Consider the following 24581-nt stretch of genomic DNA (forward strand, 5'->3'; position numbering starts at 1 on the left):
CGCACGCGCTCACACAACAGCTATGATCAAAGGTCTCCGTAATGATTTCAAAGCATGAAGGACACCATAGAAGGCCTTTTTTATTCGACATGAAGACACATTTTATTTCCCTGCTGTCTCGGCCTTATAGTCAAAATCAATAGTTTCACTTCAAATCACGATATAGTAGCTTGGCACTGCTGATTCTCACTAAAAAAACAAACAAAAAAACATATATAAATGTTTGTATCAAAAGAGGCAGCTGCTGCTAGGAATAAACTACATAATGCTGCTTTAAATTATGGCCACTGACTGGAACTCTGTGACCCGACACTATTGTCATCATCTGACTGCGATAAAGAAAACGAAAACACAATAAATTCATACATACATTGCAGCATGTTGATAGATGTGTTTTTTCAGGGCAGAGTCTTTGTTCTCATTTACGGCTGTAGTTTAGGGACCAGGGCCTCTCACAAGGAAACATCCTTCAACTTAGTGAAATAGCAAGCAGCTATGTGCTTTGTACACTGAATCTCTTTGTGAACAACTTAAGCCTACAAATGCTTAATATTTACTGTGAGGATGTGAACAGAGTGCATTCTTCTCCGGAACACTCTTCTACGGAAAACTAAAAAAAAAACAACAACAACAACAAAAAAAAACCCAGGAGAAATAAATTACATCCTACACAGTTGGCAGCAGCTTAAAGCAATCGGGGCCCTGTATGTGTGAGGCTTAGTGGTGATGCTACTGAAGTTAATGTTTCAACCGGATCTTTGTTTTCTCACGTATGTTTTTGTCAAAGGCTCGGTTTTTCTAAGTTAATCACAAGGCAATCAGCAAGGCACTTGTCACTGAACACCTTAAACAGGAAGCTTTACTCGACAAACCAACCCAGAACAAAGGAAACCTGTTAAATCAACACTATCGCATTTCTCTCTGACAAGATACTTGATGGCTGAAAGTCATTCAAGTTGCACGTGAAGTTTGTCTCAGTCCTGTTCTTTGTTCTGCTTTGAGAATTAGCCAACAGAAGTCCCAGATTGATGTTCAAAAAAAGAACAAAGCATCGTTGATTTTGAAATATTACTTTAAAACAGCACCATTTTTACTGCTATAAATATACAAGCTGCTGAGTAGTCCTACAGGATTTATTGAGACAAAAGCACTCACGTTTCTAATGATTTCTAAATGTTTCCTTCTCAGTTCAAACACTTTAAAAGGACACTGTCACGATCTCTGTCTTGTGTGTCCTGTTTTATTTTGTAGTCATGTCCTGTCTTCCTGACCGCCCTCCTGTGATTACCTCATGTGTCTCACCTGGTTGATTGCACCACCTGTATCTCGTTTTCCCTCGTGTATTTAACCTCTCTGTTTCCCCTGTTCTGGGTTGGGTCATTGTCAGGTGTCACACGTCATCACATGTCGTCACAGTGCAGCCTCGTGTCCCCTGCCAGTCTCATAAATAAACCTCTTTTGTGCACCCTCCTCCTCTTCGTCTGCAATTGGGTCTACCTCCCCTCACCACCGATCCTGTGAAAGAATGACCCAAACCACCAAAGACCCAGCAGACTGCCCCCCTCCCACGGACGATGACCCTTTTTCAATATTTTGCCTATATGGCACGGCAAACGGGGGAGAAAAAGTCACCGGGAGTGGAGGATTTCACGGGCACCCGGCTGGCCCAGGGGGGTCCTCACTCGGTGCAGTGAGCCCTCAGGTCAGCTCGGCCCTCGTCCAGGAGACCCAGGAGCTCCCGGCCTGCGGGCAACGGAAAGGCTGGCCGCCCTCGTGCTCCATGGCGGTCGGATCCAGCCCTCACCCCAGCTACGCAACTGCCACCCACAGACGCCATTACTATCAAGGCGTCGAGGGTCCCGGCAGACGCCATTCCTATCTCAGCGGGGGTTCCGGTGGACACCACTCCTGCCTCGTCGGGGGTCCCGGTGGATGCCACTCCTGCCTCGGCGCTGAGGGTCCTGGCGGGCATCACCCCTATCCAAGCGGCTGCGACTCCTGCTTCGCCGCTGAGGGTGGAGGCGGACGCCTCTCTTGCTCCTGCTCCTCCGTGGTCTGTGCGGCCCCCTGGCCGCCTCCCTAACTCTGTCTCGTTGCTCGGCCCCAGGCCTGAAAAGTAATTTTGTTTGGTCTTATGTTTTCTTGCACTTCCCCGCCTCCTGGCCACCCTCCACCCACCCTGGTGTTGTTTTTTTGTTGTTGGGCTGTCTGGGAGCCAGCCCTTTTGGTTGGGGGCGGGTACAGTCATGATCCCTGTCTTGTATGTGCTGTTTTACTTTGTAGTCATGTCCTGTTTTACTTTGTAGTCATGTCCTGTCTTCCTGACCTCCCTCCTGTGATTACCTCATGTGTCTCACCTTGATTGCACTACCTGTGTCTGTTTTCTCTCGTGTATTTAACGTTTGTGTTTCCCCTGTTCCTGGTTGGGTCATTGTCAGATGTCACAGTGTAGTCTTGTTGCAGTCGCCAGTCTCAAGCCTCCAGTGTCCCCTGCCAGTCTCATAAATAAACCCTCCTCCTCTTCGTCTGCTATTGGATCTACTTCCCCTCACCACCGATCCCGTGACAGACACTTTCCTAAAAGCTGAGTACATCACAAAATGGTCTCTTGAGCTCACAAAGATGTTTATTCCCATTTACTGTAAATTAAGAATGCATAAAGAGCCAGCTTTGTATATTTAGCTTAAAGCTAATCATGACTGTTAGCCAAGAACAGCTAAACAACAACACAAAAGCAAAACTGCATACAAAAAAACATCAGTTCACAAACAACAAGCTCAAATCAGAGTGTCTGCTAATTAATAAGAATTCAACTGCATAAAGAAGATGAGGATTTTGCCAAGTGATGCACTTGGGAGTTTATAAACTGTTTAGCAGTTTTTTTTAAGCAATCAGTCACCATTAGCTTCAAACTAAACCTATGTTGCTCTGTCTCCATTCTGGAGCCACGACGAAATATTGCAAGAGGGGGAAAAAAGAACATAGCATCCATGCAAGCTCCATGCATCCATGCAAGCTCAAGACACCAATTTACACTTGAACTGTTTTCCAAATATCAATTGTTAGTTTGCATTTGCAGTCATGTAACTGCACAGGCATGTAAATGGTGCAACTCAACTCCTAAGTGCTATCATGCCAGTTTCAGCAAGCAACAGCTAAATCTGGGATCACTTCAGATCCATCAGCATACGAGCACAGACCAAGCTTCCTTTCTAAAAATATTATCATTGTAGAGCACAGCAGCCATAAAATAAATCTTTTGATTGAGAACACAGAAGGTAGCTATTGGAAAGCAAAGCAAAAGCAGCACATGCGCATTCCAAGCACCGAATAAAGATCAACAAGTGGTAAAAGTAATAATTAATGCCTCTGGAGGCCATGACTTCTGCCGAACTCGCAGCAAAACAAGATGACAAAGCTCTTTAGTACAAGGCCGGAGTGATTATCAGCATGCATTCCTTCATCATCTTCAGGAAGAGACATAAATATGTATGTCATCACTTTTATCAAGCATTAAATCATGCTAATAGATTACCAGCTTTGATTAGCTAATTAAAACTGGGAGAAAAAAAAAAGAAAAAAGTTAAACTCTCAAGGCGTACCAACCCAAAAACATAAATTCACTCAAGTGCAGCCCGGTAATTATTCCTGAATTGGTTTCAGATACAGAAGCAAAACTGCAACATGGACGATACAGTTCTGAGGAAGATGCTGGCAAATTCAAAACATCATACATTTTTCAAGAGTCAGTGGCAGAAGTTCATAAAGTTTTTTTTTTTCCCTCTGCTTCTGCGAGAGTGCTCTAACTTTGTTGTGATTTGGTGACATAGAAGCAACAAACTACAGGGGAAAAAAACAAAAATCTTACACAGGAGCTTGTCTATTTCACTATATTTTTATGATTTCACAGATTGTCCAAAATAATAAAATATGTTCCCAATAAAATGTTTCATGTATCAATGCCTGCATGCAACATTTCCACAGAGGGACACGCAGCAGAAGAGTTTTGCATGTAGTTAAGTTTGTGTGCTGATGTCAATGCTCTGTTGTTGTGCCAGTTGTCATGACCATTCAACGGTTGCCGTGTGTTAAATCTCACATCTGTCAGCTGTTCTGGCTTGTGCACACCAAGTGTAGCCCCATGCGTGTCTCTTTAGGAAACTGTATAGGCTAATAGACAATGTACTGTAGATGTATTGTGCCAGCATGAATCCTTGAAAGCGTGCTGATATGTTTAGCCTAAACTTGTCCAGATGTATCAGCTCATGAATGCAATGACTGGTCCAATAAAAAAGTGTCACTGGAAACAAGTCAGTGAATGTGCGTCTCCAAAAACGGGATCGACTGTGCAATTCTATCTAAAACTGGACTTTAAAAATACATCTAAACACACTGGTCAGGCTAACATACCTAGATAATGCAGCTGGGGATCGATTTACTCGAGAGCTTTGAGAGGAATGAGTGGCACCTGTTGAAGTCCATAAGAAGTGGGAAGAAACAGAGAGAAAAGTCTCAACAGATGTGTCGATAGTCTCCGCTGGAAGCTGGGCAGCGACTCGAGTGGTCTGACAGAATTAGGGGCCACATTCCCTCATAGTGGTGCCAAACATGAAAAAGAGTCCTGGAAGAGCAGCTTTCAAGCTCCCGTAGTGATGGAGGGGCAAAGCGGTTGGCTAACGTAGTGGAAAGTGGACGCAAATGTTGAACCGGAAGAAAGAACCAGCTGTCCATTCCAGTGGGGATCAGTCTTGTGAAGATATTAATTCTTCACTTGTTCATGTATACTGCCACAATGACGATAATCCGTTTACATGACTTAATCGAGTTAATGTGTCCAAACTGCGCAAGGACCCCACTAACTGACAAAACAACTCAGTCGTCATTCTGGTCTGACAGCTTGTTTCATAAAGAGGAATAAAAGCGGAGCCAAGGGAAAACAAAAGAAGAACATTAGGATCTCTGAGCCTCTGTCCTTAGGTGGCTCAATCACTTGTTCTAAATAAAGATGCTCTTTCCAAAGAACAATCACCTTCCTTTAAGGCCAGTTATATTTTAAAGAGCTTAAATAGATTTTGTCCTTAAGCTCACTTTCTTGAATAGAGAGGTAAATGCCACTAATACATCCAGAGAATAAAGCATTATAAACCAAGCTGATGTGGGGACTAATTGGCCTGGCGGTGTTGGTATTGAGACCTACTGCAGGAGTGAGCCACTCAGCTGAAGAATTGGTTGTGACTCATCATGGCCACAAACCACGAGACTTCAGGAGAATTCTTCCCAACTGGCTGAGTAGCGAGGACCAGTTGGTTTGCTTGTATTTTTGCATGGATCTGTTTTCAGAGTCGCAAATAGCCCTGTAATCTAATCAATGGTGTATGCATATGCATTTGTTGCAAATTAAACAATTAATTTTTGTTAACATTAATTGTGAACGCTCAAAAACCAGAGAGTTTGGGGTTAAATCCCCCAAAGTTCGCAGCTACATATAGTACGAGACATGAGTCAGTGTACAATGTAGAACTTTGGACTCAATTAAATATTCTCTGATGACCTCTGGTGCCCAAAAATAATTGAGTGAATAACTCAGCTGCCATTGCGGCTACCTGCTTGTGTCCCTCCTGGCAGATAATCAGATCGCACCGCTTTTTTTTTTTTCCTTGACTCCCACAGTCTCATTTCCAACTCTGGGAGAAAAAAAAAAATCAATTCTAAAACTGATGCTCTTTCAACATCTAATCACATTCAAATTTTAATTGTCTTTCTCCATATTTTAGGTATTACCCTGCAGTATGAAAACGGTCAGTCTGAGGTAACTAATTAAAGTTTGCAATCATCAAAAGTGATAAATCATGTGAGTGATATCAGCAAAGCGCACACACTGCTGCGTGATGCATCATGATGACGGACGTGACAGCCAGGTAAATAAGCTCCGACTGATGTGCCCAGAATCTACTTCTCTTGTTTGCTATCCATTTGATTTAGATAATTACCTTAAAGCTGTGGCATCTCAATTTAAGAGACGCTTTTATATGATAATGAGCTGATAGTGTATGCATTTCAACATTAAAGCCACAGAGCATATTTTCATTTAAATTAACATTCCTTACATCCAAGCCCTTACCAAATCCGTTCTCACAATGCTCATTAGGCTTGACGCCACCAGGCAAACCTATGATCTCACATTAGATTGAGATTTTTTTTGTGTGTGTGTGTGACAGGATGTTCCCGCACTGCTGGGAGGACGCAGACTGAGAACGCCAGAGATGGTTTCTTCTGCTCCGCTCGCCGCTACCTATATGGATAAAATAACGTAATCTTGTAGTTCATAATCAAATCTTCGAGATTTTCCACCTTATCAGATCAAATGGATCAAATTCTTTTCATTTCAAATCCAACGTAATACAGCCGCAACCATGGCACCGGTGTAGGTTCTGGTGGGGAAAACGTGCCAACAGTTGTGTGTATTACCTGTTACTGCCAGCAGATGGAGACAACAGTGGAGCACCGTAGCTTTAAAAAAGATGGAGGCAACTTTGTAGTTTGAATTCATCATTCAAGACCCACCACCATGCTTTGGTTTACTGCTGTAATTACTGGAACAGTCATCTTCAACCTAGTGGCCCTGCTGACGAGGATCATTTCTGACGAAAGGGGTCATTGGCTCTGCACGACAACAGACATGGCGGTGCTGATGAGCTGCCTCCTCTGGCACAGTTAATCTAAATGTAGACTGGCACTGACGCTAATGTACACTGATAAAGCTGTGAGAGTCAATAGTCATGGTGGAAAGTGTTGGGGTGGGACACACTGGATTCCTAATGTATCCCATTTTGTCCATTGTGGAGGCTTGATGGTCACTGGCTGCATGAGTCATTGTAAATGTGGACGTGGAGTTCTCCCAACATGTTCACTGAGTCATACAGGTGAAGGTTCATTTTATTGCAAGTCTCAAATCGGAAGGGGTGGGTGGGTGGGAAGTAATTTCCACTGGCATATCGATGGGGAATGAGATTTGACTCATATAGTGATGAATTTCTCTCCAAGCGAAAGCAGCTGATTTATGCATGATCACCAGAACACTGGCTAAGATCTGAGTTTAGCCTCAGGACAACATTTCATTATACTCTATTTAAATGTCAGCACGTAGGCCATAATTGGTCTGTCTGTTGAGGGAAAAAAGTATAGTGCTGTCCATTCGGCCGGTTTGCACATATTAAACTCAAAGCATAAGGGATGCTGGTCTGTTGTTCCTCAATATCTCTCCTATCTGCAACATCAGAACCAGAGTTCTTAATATGTCTGGTTTAATAAAAACAAAACAGTACCTACTGCACACCAATTCTGCCCCCAGATAGATACTATATCTTTAATAATTTATTTAATGCATTATATCTATTAGAATGGGTTGCATGGTGGTGCAGTGGTCAGCTCTGTCGCCCCACAGCAAGAAGGTTCAGGGTTCGAGTCCTGGCTCGGGCGCAGGATCTTTCTGTGTGAGTCTCCATGTTCTCCCTGTTCCTACGTGGGTTCTCTCTGGTACTCCAGCTTCCTCCCACAGTCCAAAGACATCAAGAGGGGACGAGGCTGACTGATGCTCTACATTGACAGTGGGTGTGACTGTGACTCGCCCGTAGCCGCTGGGATAGGCTCCAGCCCCCCCCCCCCCCGCGACCCTTAACAGGAATAAGTGGAAGAAAATGGATGAATGGATCTTTTACAATGTCTTTCAATAATGTAAACATACATATTCCTTTTAGTAGTTAACATTTATAATAGCTCATTTATTCTAATTTTTGAGTATCTGCATCACTTCACTGTTGTTCTATCTTGTCACATAATCATGTATCTGTTGTACACATACCTTGTATGTTCGCATGTGGTTACCTAAGTTGTGAAATTCAAGCTAAAGCTTTCATGAAAACGTAGCAAAACTCCCATAACCTGCTCAAATATTCATCACATTGCATATTCTCAAACTTTTCATGGAATATATCTAAAAGTCGAGTCAAAAATTAAATGAAAACACAATTTTGGACGTTACAGTGAACCAAGGTCTTACAGCTTTATAGTTCTGTTTTTGTAGCCACGCCCAGTGTTTATGTAATTAAGCATTTGAAGGAGGGCGTCATCTGTTTAGTTAGCCAGCTCTTCAGCGTCGGGGGGATTTCTTAATGTTTCGCTTGTGACAAGACAACAATTGTGCAATATAAATCACAGAAGATGTCAAGATTATTATAACTTGGCTCAAATATGCATAACAAATACCACAAAATCCCTCACATATTTTCCAAGTGAAATAAGAAATGTGTGGTCATACGCATGAAAACTGTAATTTAGGACTTGTGTATCTAAGGTCACGCGGTGCAGAAAACACACCGGTCAACAAAGGGATGAAGGGTATGCATACTAACTTACTGTCTCCCCCTCCTACACTCCCCTCTCCCCACACACACACACACACACACACACACACACACACACACACACACACACACACACACACACACACACACACACACACACACACAACTTCTTGGACGCTGAGTAAATGGTCACAGGGACCAAGTATTCCCAGCAGGACTATATGGATGAGGGTTGTCAGCACTTTTCTCACCAGAGGGTTTAGGCCTTTCGTTCTGCTCTGGGATGGCTGAGTTTAATTGGAGAACGCTAATGCACAGCTGGATAGCAGAGCCGCTCATGCCATGTCTTGGCTCTGAAATTGGGGAGGGGGGAGTGAGTGAAATTGGGAAGTGAAAGCAGTGTATGTGTGTATGTGTGAGTATCCAGCAACTCCTGCAGGCATCCCTTAAGATGCCAACAAATTTATTCATGGGATCCAAGCAGTTTGTTTATGAGCTGTCTAATTTAAAAAAATAATAGGCAATAATAATTTCAGCAGATTGATCCTGGGTTAATTACCAATTCATTATAATTACACATTTTCTGGAAATAGAATTGATGTGTGCTGTCTATCAGTGGGGTGTAACCTGCATGCCCAATCGATGAGGGTACATCATATGCGGAACATGTTCGAAAAAACAAAAGCAAAATGGAACAAAAACAACAAAACACGATTTGCATAATGGAAATAGACTATAATCATTACCTAATGTTTAGATGATTACATGAGGAAGTAGAGATCATTTTAGTTTGACACAAGTCAATACAAAACTAAGCTTTTATCTTTTATTCGGGTTGTAAACGGCAGTCCTCGGTTTGCAAATGATCGATAGAGTCTCTAAATTGAATGGATTTGTTTGTGCATAACTTCTGCTCTAAATGCCTCAAATAATGACGATGTGCTGACAGATTTCTTGTCACCATTTAGCAGTTCATGCTCTTATATTTATTGATTGGTGTTAGCCACCTTCTCCGAGAACCATCCCCTCATGGTGAATGATAGGTTTGAGCGCCAGCATGAACCCGGGAGCTCGGACGTCTGGAGCCTTGTGCTCCTGGTAGGGTCTCCCTCGGCAAAGCAGTCTCAGGTGAGGGGCCAGATTATGAACAGTTGAGAACAGACTCCCGTGAAAGACCAGAAAAGAAGAAGCGAGATCATGCCTGGAGGAAGCCCGGGGCCCCCTTCTTGTGCCAGGCACAGAAGGACAGCCCGTCAGTGAGCGCCTGGTGGCTGGGTTTTCCACAGAGCCCGGCTGGGCATAGTACTTGAGCAGTGCTGAAGGAATGGCTGACCATCGGGGTGGTGGTCCCACTCTTCAAAAAAGGGGGACTAGAGTTTGTGCCTGTGTCAGAGGAATCATACTACTCAGCCATCCAAATAAAGAATTTATGCTCATAATTGATTGGTAAGATTTTGTGTTTCTCAACATGCATTGTATTTGTTTAAAACGGTTCCTCGTGATTATGAATGCTTATATTTCAATGGGGAATTCATTGGTAGTCAGGGCAGGGAAGACATCTTTTTTGCTTCATAATAGTGTAAATTCGTACATATTCAGAACCTTTTAAGCATGTTTTTTCTCATCGTATACTGTAATGGTTTGTTTTGTACTAAATAATTGCTATGTTGGCATGGAGAGCTAACATGCGTGTCCACAGATGGTTTAATTTGGCCTTTGTGAGAGTGAGGCGTGTAGAAATGCTTGCAATACCACAGTAATGTGGAGTAAAGGTTAATGCACAGTGGATTGTGATACAAACACTGGAGATGGCAATAGTTTTCATTTCTGGACTGGTTTAATCCGGCCTGCTCTCTCGTACAGTGCATCCCATCACAGGCCGCAGGGGTCATATAGTCCAGGGATTTGGGTGAGGGCTCAGTGGTGTCGTATCTTTAGAAGTATTGCTAGGTCAGTTTAGATGGTGAACTGGGACCAAACTGACTTCTACAGGCTTTCAGCCCTCCAGTGGAAAGGCTTAATTCAGTTAAGAAGAAGCACATGGAGTCCAATTTATATCATCTTCAAAACCAGCAGACGGGTAATCAAGGGCAGCGGTACACAATCACAGTGGGAAGTGCTGTCTGGATGGTACAGTCCATGACAGAGGGCAATACTGATTTAGTATGCAAATAGCCTCACAGCTCCTCAGTTGAAATGAAACAGGTTTGTTTGTGTTGTTCTGGTGAGCTTGTGTGACAGAATTTGTAGCTAACTTTCCAGGATGATATGATGAAAAAATATTCTGCCTGGGAATGAAGTTGGAGGACAAATATAAGTGGTTTTTTAAATCCTTTTTCATGAGGGATGTGTCTGGCGTTGGTCAAATGAGTTTGAAAAAGTCTTCAGTTGTCACTTTACATGTCCTCTGCATTTAATCCATCCTCTACGGAGCTGTGAGTGACCGTGTAAGGACCAACTACTTTTTTCCGCTACCTTGTTCGTATACATTGCCTTAATACAGGTGTGTTAATCTGACATACATGTCTCTGAAGCGAAGGGAACTTGGACTGAATCCATGCAAACACAGGGAGAACACGCAGACTCTACACAGAATGGACCTGGGATGGACATGACTTGAACCCGTGAGGGTAGACTGCAAACCTCTGAGCTACCATGCTGCCGACATCCAATATTTTAAATCTTGGATTATGCAGTTCTCTCTTGACATATCAGACACGCGGCATTTCTAGCAACGCTTTTGACAACATATTTATATGCCAACTCTTAAAAACGCAGCATTCCAGTCGTGGAGCTGTATTTCGTCTATAATGTCCATAATTGCATAGATATTTCTCAGCAATCACTGTCATTCCAGATAGAAAAAATTCACAAATATCAGTCAAGCATATTTAAAAAAAAACAAAAAAAAAAAACATGACAGACAAACAAAAGGCAAAAAGAAACACTGGTCAAAGAGTAAGATGAGTCAACAGTTATGATCTATTTATCAGTAGTGGATTCTACTGTCAAAATCCTGTCCATCAAAATCCTATCATAGAAGCAAAGAACCGTATGAGCCCTATCTGTACTATGACTGTCTTTTTTTTCTTAGTTTGATTCACTGGTTTGGTCATGACTGGATTATGTCCCCATTGTTTTGGATGACGCTCTCAGTGAAACATGTCAACTTTAGTCACGCCACTTGTTGCCTGAGAGACAGGATCTGAGGAGACATAAACGAAACTGTGAGTCTTAAATGGAAGAAAAGGAGTTAGAGATTACATAAGCCATCCAAGGACAACAATGAAAATATATCACGAGCTGGAGGGAAATTCTTGGCAGCACAGACAGCCTTATCATGGACTTATAGCTTTGTTTGGACCAACAACCCGATGATGACATAAGTACAAAATATCTGACATCTGATTTGCATGTAAGAACATTATTTTCTGCCTTTGAGATACTGAAGCACCGTTTGTGAGAAAAGAAAAAAGAACAACTTGATTGCTGTGAATATGTTCTGTAATTTCCAGTGATTGTAATAATCTCAATACATTTAGTTGAAGTCTTCTCAGGCTGCAAAACAGTTTCTAGAAGTTTGACAGATTTCTATCAATATCACAGGACACCTCAGATTTATGTCTCGACTCTTGTGTTAATCATAGTGCAGCTGAGGTAACAGTCCTGCGTCTTGACTTGATTCTCACTCCAGAAACATACTGCTGTTAAACAAAAAAAACAAACAGAACTCTTCAGAATTTTGAAAAACTGATGATGATTTGAAGACTGGTTCTTTTTGTTTGACTGCTAATTGACGGAGATGCAAAGGAATCATTTGCAAGAATTCTTGGGGTGTGGCTGACTAACAGATCCACGCAGGAACATCAATGCCATGAAATCATTCAAGACGTTCCTGGTCCCCTGAGGATAAGTCCCTTTGATCCTTATTGATCCCCTGATTTGTCCTCTGTCACTACCATGATGTTGACACTGTAGTTTTTTGGAGTGAAATTAGAAGAAGAATTAGAAGAATGTCCATGAAATTTCCTACCAGAAATTCATACTTCAAGATTGGTCCATTCATTATTTAGAGCATTTATCCTGTACAGGAATGCAGCTGGAGACGCCTTAGAGACTGACAACTGTTCATTCTCACTTTCACATCTATGACCAACTTAGAGTCTCCAATTAAACTAAGGTTCATGGGTTTGGTCCCCTCATGATTCATTATAACAACTTTGATGAGTGTCTGACTCTTCCTTCCTGTTCCAGAATCTTTATTTTGTTAATACTCTGGCTTATGAATACTTTCATAAACATCAGGATGTTAGAATTGTCGCTGAGAGCATGTTCACACTCAGGCACTCGCATTTAAGCTCAAAGTACAGCTTCTCCTAAGGCTGCATTCAGACTATCAGTCAGGCGTCCATGCACTCTGCTGCAAGGGAAACAGCAGAATGCTTCCTGTTACATGCTACACCATTTCAGTGTTTCTTGCCATGGCCGTCTCCCAGTTTGAGCTCTGGTCCATGTGATTGATCTCAGTTTCAACTTCAGTTCAACTTCTCTGGGTGGTTGCACCAACAACTGCAGCTAAAATGCACTAATGAATGTGAATGAGAGAACCTGTGTTGTTGCTTCAGCACCCGATTTAGTCTGAATGCAGCCTACACATGGTCTTAGTGAGCTGCTATGATTGCGCTATTCTATTTAACAGGACACCTTATAATTAATATACATGCTAAACTCTTCTCTTAACATATCAACAGCATATCAACCTTTGAGGCCACACAGAGTATAATCACATCCTTTTCAAATCCATTTTTTGGTGGTGTAGATGAATAACTAAAAAATAAAATAATAATGTTCAACACGGTCATCACATTAACTGTGTACACTTGGCCTGCACCCCATCCTCTGTGACTAGCTCCCTGACTCTCTGACTGGCAGGTTCCAGTCTGTCAGGATTGCTTAAAGGACTTCAGCCAGCATTACTACAACCATGGGCACTCCACAGGGATGCGTCCTAAGCCCCATCTTTAACACCCTGTTCCCCGAAGACTGTGTCGCCACCCTGAAGGAAAACAACATCCTAAAGATTGCAGACAACACCACAGTGACAGTGTGAATGTGTAAAATGCAAGACTTCCAGATGAAAGAACTCTTTCTTTCCTCCTGCCATCAGACTCCATCACAGCTTGCAGGGGTTTATAATCATGGACTACCGTATGTGTACAGTTTGCACATATGTAGTTGTACATTCATCACTGACCATAGCACATACATCTGATTTTGCACACTACTTTGTTCTAATATGTACATAGGTCATTGTAGCTATTTTTTTTATCTGCATAGATATAGTCCCTGTATAGTTTATATTTCTATTGTATTTTCCACTTGCTGCTCTTTGAAATTGCTTTTTATTGTGCACTACTATTTATCTAATTTATACTTTGATTGTATACTTTCTGGCATTCATTGTGAACAGCAAAGAAAGAATTGAACTTGTAGAGGGAGACATGTTCCCTCACTGTGCATGTGACAAATAAGCTTTGAAACTTGAAACTCAATAACTGTCAGTAATGCAGAATGCATCTTTATTACTACGTGAAGCTAAAGGCAATCTGTGAGTCTGTTTGTTAAAGAATAAAATGACATTTACAACTGAGCAGGAGAAGAGAAATATCATTTACAATCACACAATTTTATTGTGGCAAACCCATATGACCTGAAACTGTACATTGAACACAGGTAGAAAAACAACAGAAAGAAAAAAAAAATCCTTGCCATGACCAAACTTTTTTATCCAACAAAAGGTTGTTAGAAAGAACATGGTGACAAAACAATGCACTTTTTTTTTTTTTTTTTTTAGTATTTCATAAGCATTGACACAGCACGGGTCCTTTTATAACAACAATATTACTTTAAGACTGACCATTTCATGACGTAAATTACACAGCAGTTCATTTATTATATTGTAGATCTTGAATGGAAACACTTTTCTTTTTTTTTCCATTTTAAATCCCGGTTCTGAATACATACTTGCCTCAAAAGTAGAAGCAAGTGCAGCCAAAGCCACTTCACTAAATCAATGAGTAAAGCTCTCCCTCATTATCCTGGCCAGTGAATTGCTCATGCATATACAGTATATTCATTAACCATTTAATAACTTTAATGACTTGTGCTAATTGTAGGTTAGCCCCGCCCTTCCACCCCCAGTATTTAGCTCACTGACAGCTTAACAATTCACTGCCGTTCCTTCCAGAGCAAAACAACAAACTCGTTTAAAAGTCCAATTCAGGATTTAAGTGAGCAATTGTGGCCCATAAAATCAAACTTTCTCATGAATAAATCCTGATTTGACTGGTTGTGTGATTAACAAAAAAATGTGTGAGGAAAACTCATTAAGTCTCGGTGCTGCATTGAGACCATCAAAGACTTAATTCAGCTTCAATCACAGTGCTTTCCTGAACTTATTAGCACCGTAAAATATGACAATTATAAGTCAAAATAAACGGATCGACAGGAAGTCGTACCAGGCAAAATCACTTGTCATTTACTTTCGGTTTTCCAGAACAGCTGTAGTTTATTCTCTGATTTTACACTCTGTTGGACTCTGTGAGATCACGTGTAAGGAGCTCATATTTCAGCTGGGAAGTATCTTGGTAGATTAAATGTTGTCGAATTCCTCTTGAGGCTCTGTCTAGAAAAAAAAAAAACAGAAAAAAAAACCCCAACATAGATGGCCATGCATGTTAAAAGCCTATGTGCCATCAAAGCCCCCTGGGCTACAAAGGGCTCTTTTACCAAATGGATGACAACAGCTGCAAACTCTGGGCTGTTCTTAATGTGCATGCTGCAGATGTCTGCACTTGAGTCCCACAGTCTGAGACAGATCTGTCTGACTCTACACTGGCTCCCTCTCATCGCTAAGTACTACACTAAAACTCTACATCAACATCCCTCACATACTTTTACTCCTCATTTGAAGGGAAAATCCTCAAAAAGCTAAAGTGATAATCGCTAAAGGCCTTGATATTGCTTCACATATAGAGCAGGGCATCAAACTTCACAACCTCTATGGCACCGACCAAATCGCTTCAACACTACTGAGCAGTGCTGGCTAATATATTGATATTAAATTGATACCATCATGGGAGACAAGATATCGTCTAATATTTTGGTTATTAAGAGTTGTCTATTTGCATTACATTGCATTTTCTAAACCTCCAAGACTGTCAAAAACTTGGATATTTTATCCACATAACTATGATTATTTACCCAAAACATCATCGTGGTCTTATTTAGTTGCCTACATTGTCTCAATGTCAAGGTATTTGGTGATAAATATCGTATTTGATTTTGCTAATAAGGATCTAAATATATCATTCAATACCAAAGTTCAGCACTTCAGGAGTAAAGCTTTAAGTCGCGCTCAATATTTTTGAAATGCTCTAGATTCTGTTTGAGTAGAAAAATGAAACAAGCTGGTGTGTAACTCTAGTGAAACCACAATTTAGTACACATGGTTTATATTTTAGTGTGAAAAAGTTTGTAGTGTGTAAAAATAGCAAAGGAGCTTACCCCTCATACCACAATTTGTAATACCATATGTATTTCTTTTCATTTTTTTGTTTAGAGGGACTTTAACTGATACTGAAAACAGTAGCATCAGGAAACCAGCATCAGTGTCAAGGTACTGGTATACTGTTGGTACCAAGAGTGACAATTTTGAACGGCATTCAAGTCCTATAGTTATATCCTATATTCATCCCTTTGTTACCTTGTTACCCTCACAAAAAAAAACAAAAAAAACCCAAAACAAAACATTTAATGCCTTTGGACTAAATTAGGATTTTTATTGCTTAGCAGAAATAAACATTAAAAAAAAAAATGTTTTCTCTCAGAAAAGGAACTAAAGGTGATGAAATACCAAAGCTGTTAGATGACATGTATTTGGTGTGTTAATGACATTTCCTGATTATGTTGATATAATTTTTCTCATCAGATTTGTCTCATACTGAGGTGTGGCAGAGAATTCTTCAGCAGCCTTTATTTTTAGTTTTAAAACTGGAACAGCAACTGAAGAACAGAATATTGAAATGTTCAACGTCACAACTGTGGCTTTTTAGCATCCAAACCACAATTTGCTTTGGGATGAGGGCGACACCTGCAAATGTGAATCGAGCTACTGTGTCGAGGAGGTTGTTGTAACGAAGCAGAGGTTTATTTGCATCACAAATGTTTGGCGGGGATAAAGCTGACAATGCATCAGAATTAGCACCTGCATCAGCTGACAGGGATACATTACTGATCAAAGCTTTTGGGGCAGAGCTGGAATTACCGAAATCAATACTACAGCGATGGGAAATGTGTTGCGGGCTGGAACCCTACTCAATCAGATACACACATCTACCCACTCAGTGAACTGGGACAGGGCACTGTTGACTATTGAACTCATTTAATGCTTAAAACAAATACAGGTTACTTCACTGGGTCATCACAATTGAACAAGATATATATATATATATATATTTTTTTTTTGATATTTGTAACACCCTCAGAAATATACATTCACATGGCTGCATACAGACAAATTTCTCTCTTTTCATTTTTTAAAATTTCAATAGCATTATAATCCACAAACTGTATGCATCACCCCTCAGTGTGACAGTGAAGCCGCTAGTGACATATTAAAAACAGGAGATTTTTTTTAGATGGGACTTTTGAAAGAAACTATGCCTCAACTTCATCTATCCATCATTGAATCTCTAGGTTTGCAGTCAAAATAGGTATATTTTACATGACCAGGGGTCCCTACACAATTGTCCCTAAAGAAATCCCAACTATAATCTCAACCCTATGTACAGTATTTACAGCGGAATGTCAAACACACTGAATACAAAAAGTAGATTAGGATGGAATGAAGTTACAGTCAGTATTACAAAATAGAAACTGATAACACGCCGACGTGAAGACAATGTTTACATCTACTAGACTGTCGACTCAAATCTAAAAGGCCTTTCTCCAACATGTCTGAAAAGCAAATGTGGCAGTGGTTTCATATTGTATGCAGAAAAAAAAAAAAGTTCCTAAGCTTGTGCTTTAAGAAAAGGAGCTATTTGATGTTCGCTTTGGGGCCAAAGTTGTATTTTTCTCTGCAATTCACAAGTTTAATCTCTTCACTAGATCAGTGTTTGAGTTGTTGTGCTTAAAAAAAGTCACCAATATGCGACTACGTTATTAAATCTCTAAGAAAAAGGGGGGCGATATCACCATTTAGCAATCATTAAACTTTAAAACGCTGATGAATGTGGCTAGATTAATTTATGACGCAATTACGGATACATTTTTAGTACCGAGCTTGAGCTCAGATGGCGTTACATCCTCACTGCACACAAAAGAATCATCATTTGCCCGATGAGTGACATTCCTTATGTTATTCTAGGGTGTGAATGACCTCGACGAAGGAGCAGCAAATGTTCAGACTACCTCATGTCTCCTGACTTTGATAGGCACTGAATGCAAGGGTCGACAAACAGATAAAAACATGCTTTTTCATACATTTGTCTCAACTTTGCTCTGATGATACTGCAATTATACAAAGCAGTTCATCGGAGAAGCAGAACAATAAACTAAACGCTAGAACGCTGTAATTAGCTTTTGCACTTTAAAAGAATCCCCCCCCCCCCCCCCCCCATAATTGAAGATACAAACCTCCTGTGTCTCTCTTCAACTGTTGTGGAAACATTTATCTGAATTAAGGCTGTAAAAATTTTTTTTGAAATGAAAAAAAAAGGAAAGAAAAGTAAAAGATTAAATCAGCAGACTGAAGAACATGATGGTACTACCAACTTTGTAGTTTGTTTCGAAAGAACAATATAATTTGAGGCTCATGATTAACATGCTCATCTAAAAACAAACAGTAGACAAGCATGGACTGTAAAACATTCCCATCTCCAGCTGGCAGAGAGATTTACTCTCACTGAGATGACATTTTCTTTCCTATATATATATATATATATATATATATATATATACACACACACTTTTTAACTGCAGTATCGTTGCTGTGTGCCCATATCTCTGTCAATACTGACAACACTGGGACAGTGCTGTCTTTTCAGCTGCAAAAGAGGACAAGCACATTGGAACTGATATAGAAAATAACAAACCAAAAAAACCAAACAAAACCAAAAAGGCAACTTACCCTTCCACTCCCACACTAAAACATGCATAAAACGAGTCTTAATACAGTATTTATATTGTTCAATCAGATGTCTGTTATATATTCATGTGTTTCTTGTTATTTCGTATGTTTTTGAGAAAGCAAATGCATTTCGCAGATTGCGTGATGGACCTCAGTGCTGAGAAAGTGAGGATCAAGTCATTGCTATGCTAGCATCCACTGGCACTTGTTAACAGTATTTTTGAAAAAGCCAGATACATGTAATGCCTTTAGACAGGATCCTTGTCCTCATTAACAGATGCTGATATGATAAGAGACAGACAACCAGTCATTCCTTAAAAAAACAGAGTGAACACAATAAAAACATCTTGAAAGCAGCAGGTGACATATTAGACTCCAGGAGGGCCACCATCATATTTTCAATTCCCTTTACATGTTCAAATATTTTCTCCGTGTTTTCCTCCCGTGCGTTTCCTTTATGTCCATGGACGAGTCCTCTTAGAAAATGCTGTTGTTACAAGAAGGTCAGCTCGAGCAAATTCTTCAGTCACACGATTGTAAGAATCTTTTCTTTTCTCTGACGTCCATTTACGAAACAATGATTAGTACAAAACTATAATCATGAGAATCCAGCAACAACAAAAACACATTTCAGTACAGTGGTTAAGATCTCGAGCTCGTTTACACAGGAAGGACCTGTTCAAGTGACAATCGTGACATTTCAGAGCATTGTTCTGGACACTGGGAGAGTCATCCAACTGCCTTTGGGTGTGTTTCTGAGGCACACTGAAGAGTGTGTATACTGTGTAAGTTTGCAACTCTTTCCCCCCTGCTATTAGAATTCACTGATGTGGCAACACAGGGGTTAAGAGACACTAAGCAAGTCTTTGGAGAACAATGATGCCGCAAGTATATATTAAAAAAAAAGTGATATAATGGATGCTAACCCCAGGGGACACGATAGAAGTTCCACTCAGCGTCTTTTTTTTTCTTCTTCTTTTCGTTCTCTTAAACACGTGATCATAAACCACAAACACAAACTCCATCTGTAATTAGGTCAGACGTCTTAATTTTCCATCTCTAAAAAAAAAAATAAAAATCAAAGAATAAAAAAAAAAAATGACAAAGAAATTAGAAAAAAAAGCAACGACAACAACAAAAAAGAAAAACAACAAAAGAAAAGAAAACGTACATCCAGTGTAGGACTTTCACAAATGTGCTGTGCTCAGCGAAACATCATCCTGCAGTCTCTTTTTATACATTTAATACATTTATGACATGGAGAAAAAAAACATAACACAAAAAGAATAATACACCAATGAACCAATCACCTCTGTGACCTCTCGAGTCAGTCCAATGACACGTTCAACTTCTTTGCCCGTTCACCTGATGGAATTCATACCAAAGCTGTCATGTGGATGTTGCTAGCACTTTAAATAGACGTTTGATTTTCTAAGAGATTAGTTGGATGGGGTCTGATGTGGGGTTAGTCAGGAGGAAGGGGGCGCTTGGTTGACCAAAAGAGGAATGGGACTTTGAGGGATGCAGTCTGACACATGGGAGGGCGGGGTTGGTGATGGAGGTGAAAGGTTTGGTGCGATGCAGGTGGGGTGGGGTGGGGGTGGGTTTGTTTGTTTTGGTTGTTGCATGCAACTACACATACCACTCTTTCTTAGAAATGACAGAGCCATCGGTTTGAGAGATCATATCGTCGGCTATCTCAGGCTCAGGGTCATACTGGAAAGCCAGAGTCCGCTCGTCATAATCTCGGCTCTCGCCTTCATCCACAGTGAAATAGGGCCTCTTCAGGTCCTCAGCTTCGGCATCAAAATCGCGCTCGCTCGCCTCAAACCCTCCGGTGCCGCCAATTTGGGCGGGCTTCTTCTCATCGTCTGAGTCGTCTGGGTACTGCAAGTTCTTGGGTATGGGAGGGTGAGCAGGAAGACCGCCGGCCTTGCTGTACCCATTCCCAAACACGTGTTTCTTGGTGCTGTAGTCTCCCTTGAAGGTGCGCTGGCGGCGGCGCAGGAATATGAAGAGCAGTATGGCTGCCACGCCCAACAGGGCAACTCCCCCCACAGCGCCCCCGATGGCGACACCTGCATTGTGCTGCTCCTGCGGGATCTCATGGTCCCCAAGTGTCGGGTTGATAGGGAATTCTGGGTAGGAAAAGACAGATGGAAGGGAGTGTGTCAGTGCTCTGGTGGGAGGAGGTGCATTTGTGCAGGTGCAGATTTTTTTTTAAGGAAAGATGAAGTAAGGGAGACAAGGATGGAAAAGCAAAGGGAAAAGGAAGGACCCCTGGCCCCATGGCGAGCCACCCCCCACCCTGACCTCAATCGAGTCCTTACCAGTGCGCTAAGGCTTTGTCAGTGACAGTCGCATGCAACATCAGATAAGGAGAGTGAAACAGAGAGCCAGTCCAGCACACCAAAGAAAAAACAATCGAAGTATTTCCACAAACGAAGCTTTTGTCAGCATGCAATTATCGCAATTGCTTGATTTTTATATTGACTGTAATTAAAAGTAAACTATGGAGAAATACTTCACACATTTCACTCTGTAAAATTCAGAGCGTTTCATCTGATATAAGGCAGTAACACAGCATAAAAACAGTACATGACATTTTCATCATCGATCGCTGATGGTAATGAAATGAAAGAGCACTGCCAGAGATGATTATCAGCAGCCAAGCACACGCAGCCATGATACAACAACACACCAGAGAGCAAGAGATAGCATATATATCTATATATCTATATATATATAGATATAGATATATAGATTCATATATATGTACTTCCAGGGGAGAACTGTGTATCATAAAATTCAGAGAAAGTGGAGAGCAAATTGTCCAATGTTTTAAAATTTGTGTGCTGACCTAGAACAGGGTGACAGTGAGTCATGAAAAGCTGGAAACAACACTAAGTAGTGCCAGGCAAAAGGCTGAGATTTTTACCTCGCGTATACAAACAACATCTGTTTGAAATTTGCAGCTGCCTCAACTGTACCTGAGCCATCGCTTTCATTCCACCATTTTAGCGAGCCAACTTACGACAAGTTAAACAAAGCTTACAGTAAAATTAAAAACACGGCCCTCCAATGGAATACACATCTTGACTTGGAAACCAAAAAAAAAAGAAAAAAAAAAAGTACAAAGCTCCATCAAGCTCAGAGAGACTTTTATCTGAAATGCGATCAAAACCGCGGGTGCTTGTCTAAACCTGCAGAGCAGAGCCACGTTTAACTTCAATGACAAAAGCAGAATCCACGACGGGAGAAACAACAAAGAATTACGCCGTCTATTAAACAAACGTTGCGGATGGAGAAAATGGAAGGAAAGGAGGGAGCTTCCTTTCCCGTGCAGTGAAAACCACAGACTCATATATGCAGCACACACAAGACAAGATCCAGAGATTTACTGCCACTCATGTTAATTCAGTCCACTGTTGCCATGACTATCGCAACCTTATCATTAAACCTAAAATAAATCTTCATATCTGCTTGGAAAGCAAGTCAACACCTTAAAAAACAAAACAGAAATTAACCTGATGTGGCATGTTTAGATGTGTCTGAACACACTCTTCTGTCAAATGTAATCATGAAACACATTTTTCTCAACTTGGTTGTCATTGCAGTTCACATCTGCGGATGTTATCCAGCCAACAAACAGCAGATGAGGCCTTATAAACCTTTAGCGATGTGCAATGAATCTCGATACAGCAATGTCTCACAAAAGGTTTTTACGATACTGCATCAATATTGAAGCCCCCATTTCCAAAAAAGAAAAGAAAAAATGGCAGCTACATTTAATGTCTACAACTGTGTGACTTGTTTGGGTAACTCTGTTTTTCAGTTGCGTTATCAGTGTCATGTGATGCACGTATTACTTGACGATCCTGGTATACAGCAAGCTGTATTTTCAAATGCACTTTGAAAATGTGAATAAATTATTCATCCATCCATTTTCTATACCGCTTAACCATTAAGGGTTGTGAGGGGGGTGGGAGGGGTGGAGCCTATTCCAGCTGACATTGGGTGAGAGGCGGGGTTCACCCTGAATGGGTCGCAAGTCTGTCACAGGGCCATCAGGAATAATTAGGGGCTCGGTATCTTGCTCAAGGATACTTGGACATGGTCACAGGGGAAGTGAGGATCGAACTAGCGACCCTTCCGTTGCTAGACGGCCACTCTACCTCTGAGCCACGCGTTTCTTCAAAGTGAAAATATAGATACAAGGTGACAGATTGAGCCCAAAGGAAGGTGCAACATGTCAAACTATGAAATCCTCAAATTAAAACGTTGCTACAGAAAAAAAGAGATTCACCGTCCTCATGTTATAAACTAATAATGTGACAATGGGTTGACTAAGACTTTCAAAATGTAGAAAAAAAAATGAAGACAATCCTGGATCAGTTTCCTCCGAGAGTTTCTTTGTAGTGATTGGAGTGGCTTCAAAATAAAAGCACTTTTTTTTCTAAAATGAGCTTGCTTCAAGTGCCTTATTCTGAAAAATTCTGATGAGAAGTTAAGCATTTCTTTTGCTAGCTTGTCGTAAGCAGTATCACTCAACTAAGACCTTACACATGTTCTTATTTGAAGCATAAAATATTAAATACTTCTAAAGATAGGCCTTTGTTTTACAACGTAGTACAATGGCTGGTCTGTTAATGCCTCCCAGATAATCCATCCCAGATAAACAGAAACTAATTTTCTAAGTATTCCTGACTGCTGATGCCATTGCACTCAGTCTGAACTGTTCTTCAGAGGAAATGATGACATGATAGCACAACTCTGGTATGTAAAGTGCGGCGATGGGGTTAAAGAAGCCACGGGGGCAAACCTCTCCTTTGTAATTACAATGGCACTCGATAAGTCCAAAGAAGAGACCTCGCAATCACGGTGGCTCTCCTCAGCTGCCTTTCTCCCGCTGCAGACAGCAAAGCTCTCCAATTTCTAAAGCGGCACTGGGCACAGCCTCAAATATCAGCTCAGGTTTTAATCTGACCACCTAATGGGATTATTCAGACACAGGCCTTCATTACACACATGAATGAGAGAGGCAGAGCCAGGTCACCCCTACTCCAGAACACATCCTCCCACCAAGTCTGGGGGGGGTTGAGAGAATTGTGGGAGAGGAGAGAAAAGGGAAAGAGTTCTCCTGTAATCCTTGGTTCTATCCCTCCTCTTCTTCTAAGATCTGTGTTTGCTCTCCTCATTCCCCTCATGCAATCTTCGTTAGGCAGACTAGCTTCTCACATTTCTGACGCTGCCACAGACTCGATATTTACCTCATATGGGAGGAGAAAAACGCAAGGCAAGACCATTAAAATAGAACAGTGGCAGTAAAAGATGATGCTCTGAGCCTTAGAAAGCCTTCTTCATCACCCCAGTTTCTATAAAGGATCATGTGACACTACCTCTTGACACCTGTGTTTGAAGAGTGTCAACTCTCATAACTTAAGAATGGCTCCGTAGATGAAAGCACGTGTAAACACTGAGGTATTTTTGTGAGGTTTTGGCACTGCACATCTACCTCAAAGAAAGAAGAGGAAGATCTCATAGCAAAAACATGGCAATGACTTTTTCAAAGGAGTTATTAGGATGTATATATATATATATATATATATATATGTGTGTTGAAGAGTTCAGTTGGTTCTCCATTAAAGCTCGAGTTTACTTTTTAGGTTTTCAGAAGCTTTTTCAGGTTCTTAATGTGATCAAGCTACTTGAAACAAACTTGAATCAAGAGACTAATTGTCTTGTTCAACAATCCATCCAAAAATACATTATATTTAATGTATTCTGTAATATCTGGCTGGAGGATACGTTTATTTTGAAATGCATTTTCGCAAAAAAGTGTTTATTCAGAAATCAAAATTCACATTGTTGCATTTCATTGAGTAAATCCTAAAAAAAAGCACTTAAAAACAATTCAAGATTTACTCAAAAAAGCCCAATATTTTGGAAGTAGTAACGTACCGTAAAAGTCAGTAAAGACCGTCGATTTCAGATTTTCAGCAAGTATATCTGTACAACAGATAAGT

At 40.9% G+C, this 24581-nt stretch overlaps 1 protein-coding gene across 5 annotated transcripts in view; it reads right to left on the bottom strand.

Annotated features, from left to right (window-relative positions):
• nectin1b (nectin cell adhesion molecule 1b) overlaps positions 1-24581 on the bottom strand; it is a 165223-nt gene that overhangs the window by 61940 nt on the left and 78702 nt on the right. The window contains exon 6 of one of the 5 annotated variants that reach the window (XM_086216448.1): positions 18356-20693. The exons of the other annotated variants lie outside the window; for them this stretch is intronic. Coding sequence (XP_086072574.1) covers positions 20188-20693 — 506 coding nt within the window. The 3' untranslated portion in view covers positions 18356-20187. Of the gene's footprint in view, positions 1-18355; positions 20694-24581 lie in introns of those variants that run through there. 5 annotated transcript variants of the gene reach the window in all.

This window comes from Aulostomus chinensis, chromosome 10, assembly GCF_037954235.1.
Source record: "Aulostomus chinensis isolate RoL2024-O1b breed Wild chromosome 10, RoL_Achi_v1.0, whole genome shotgun sequence".
NCBI classification, from domain to species: domain Eukaryota; kingdom Metazoa; phylum Chordata; class Actinopteri; order Syngnathiformes; family Aulostomidae; genus Aulostomus; species Aulostomus chinensis.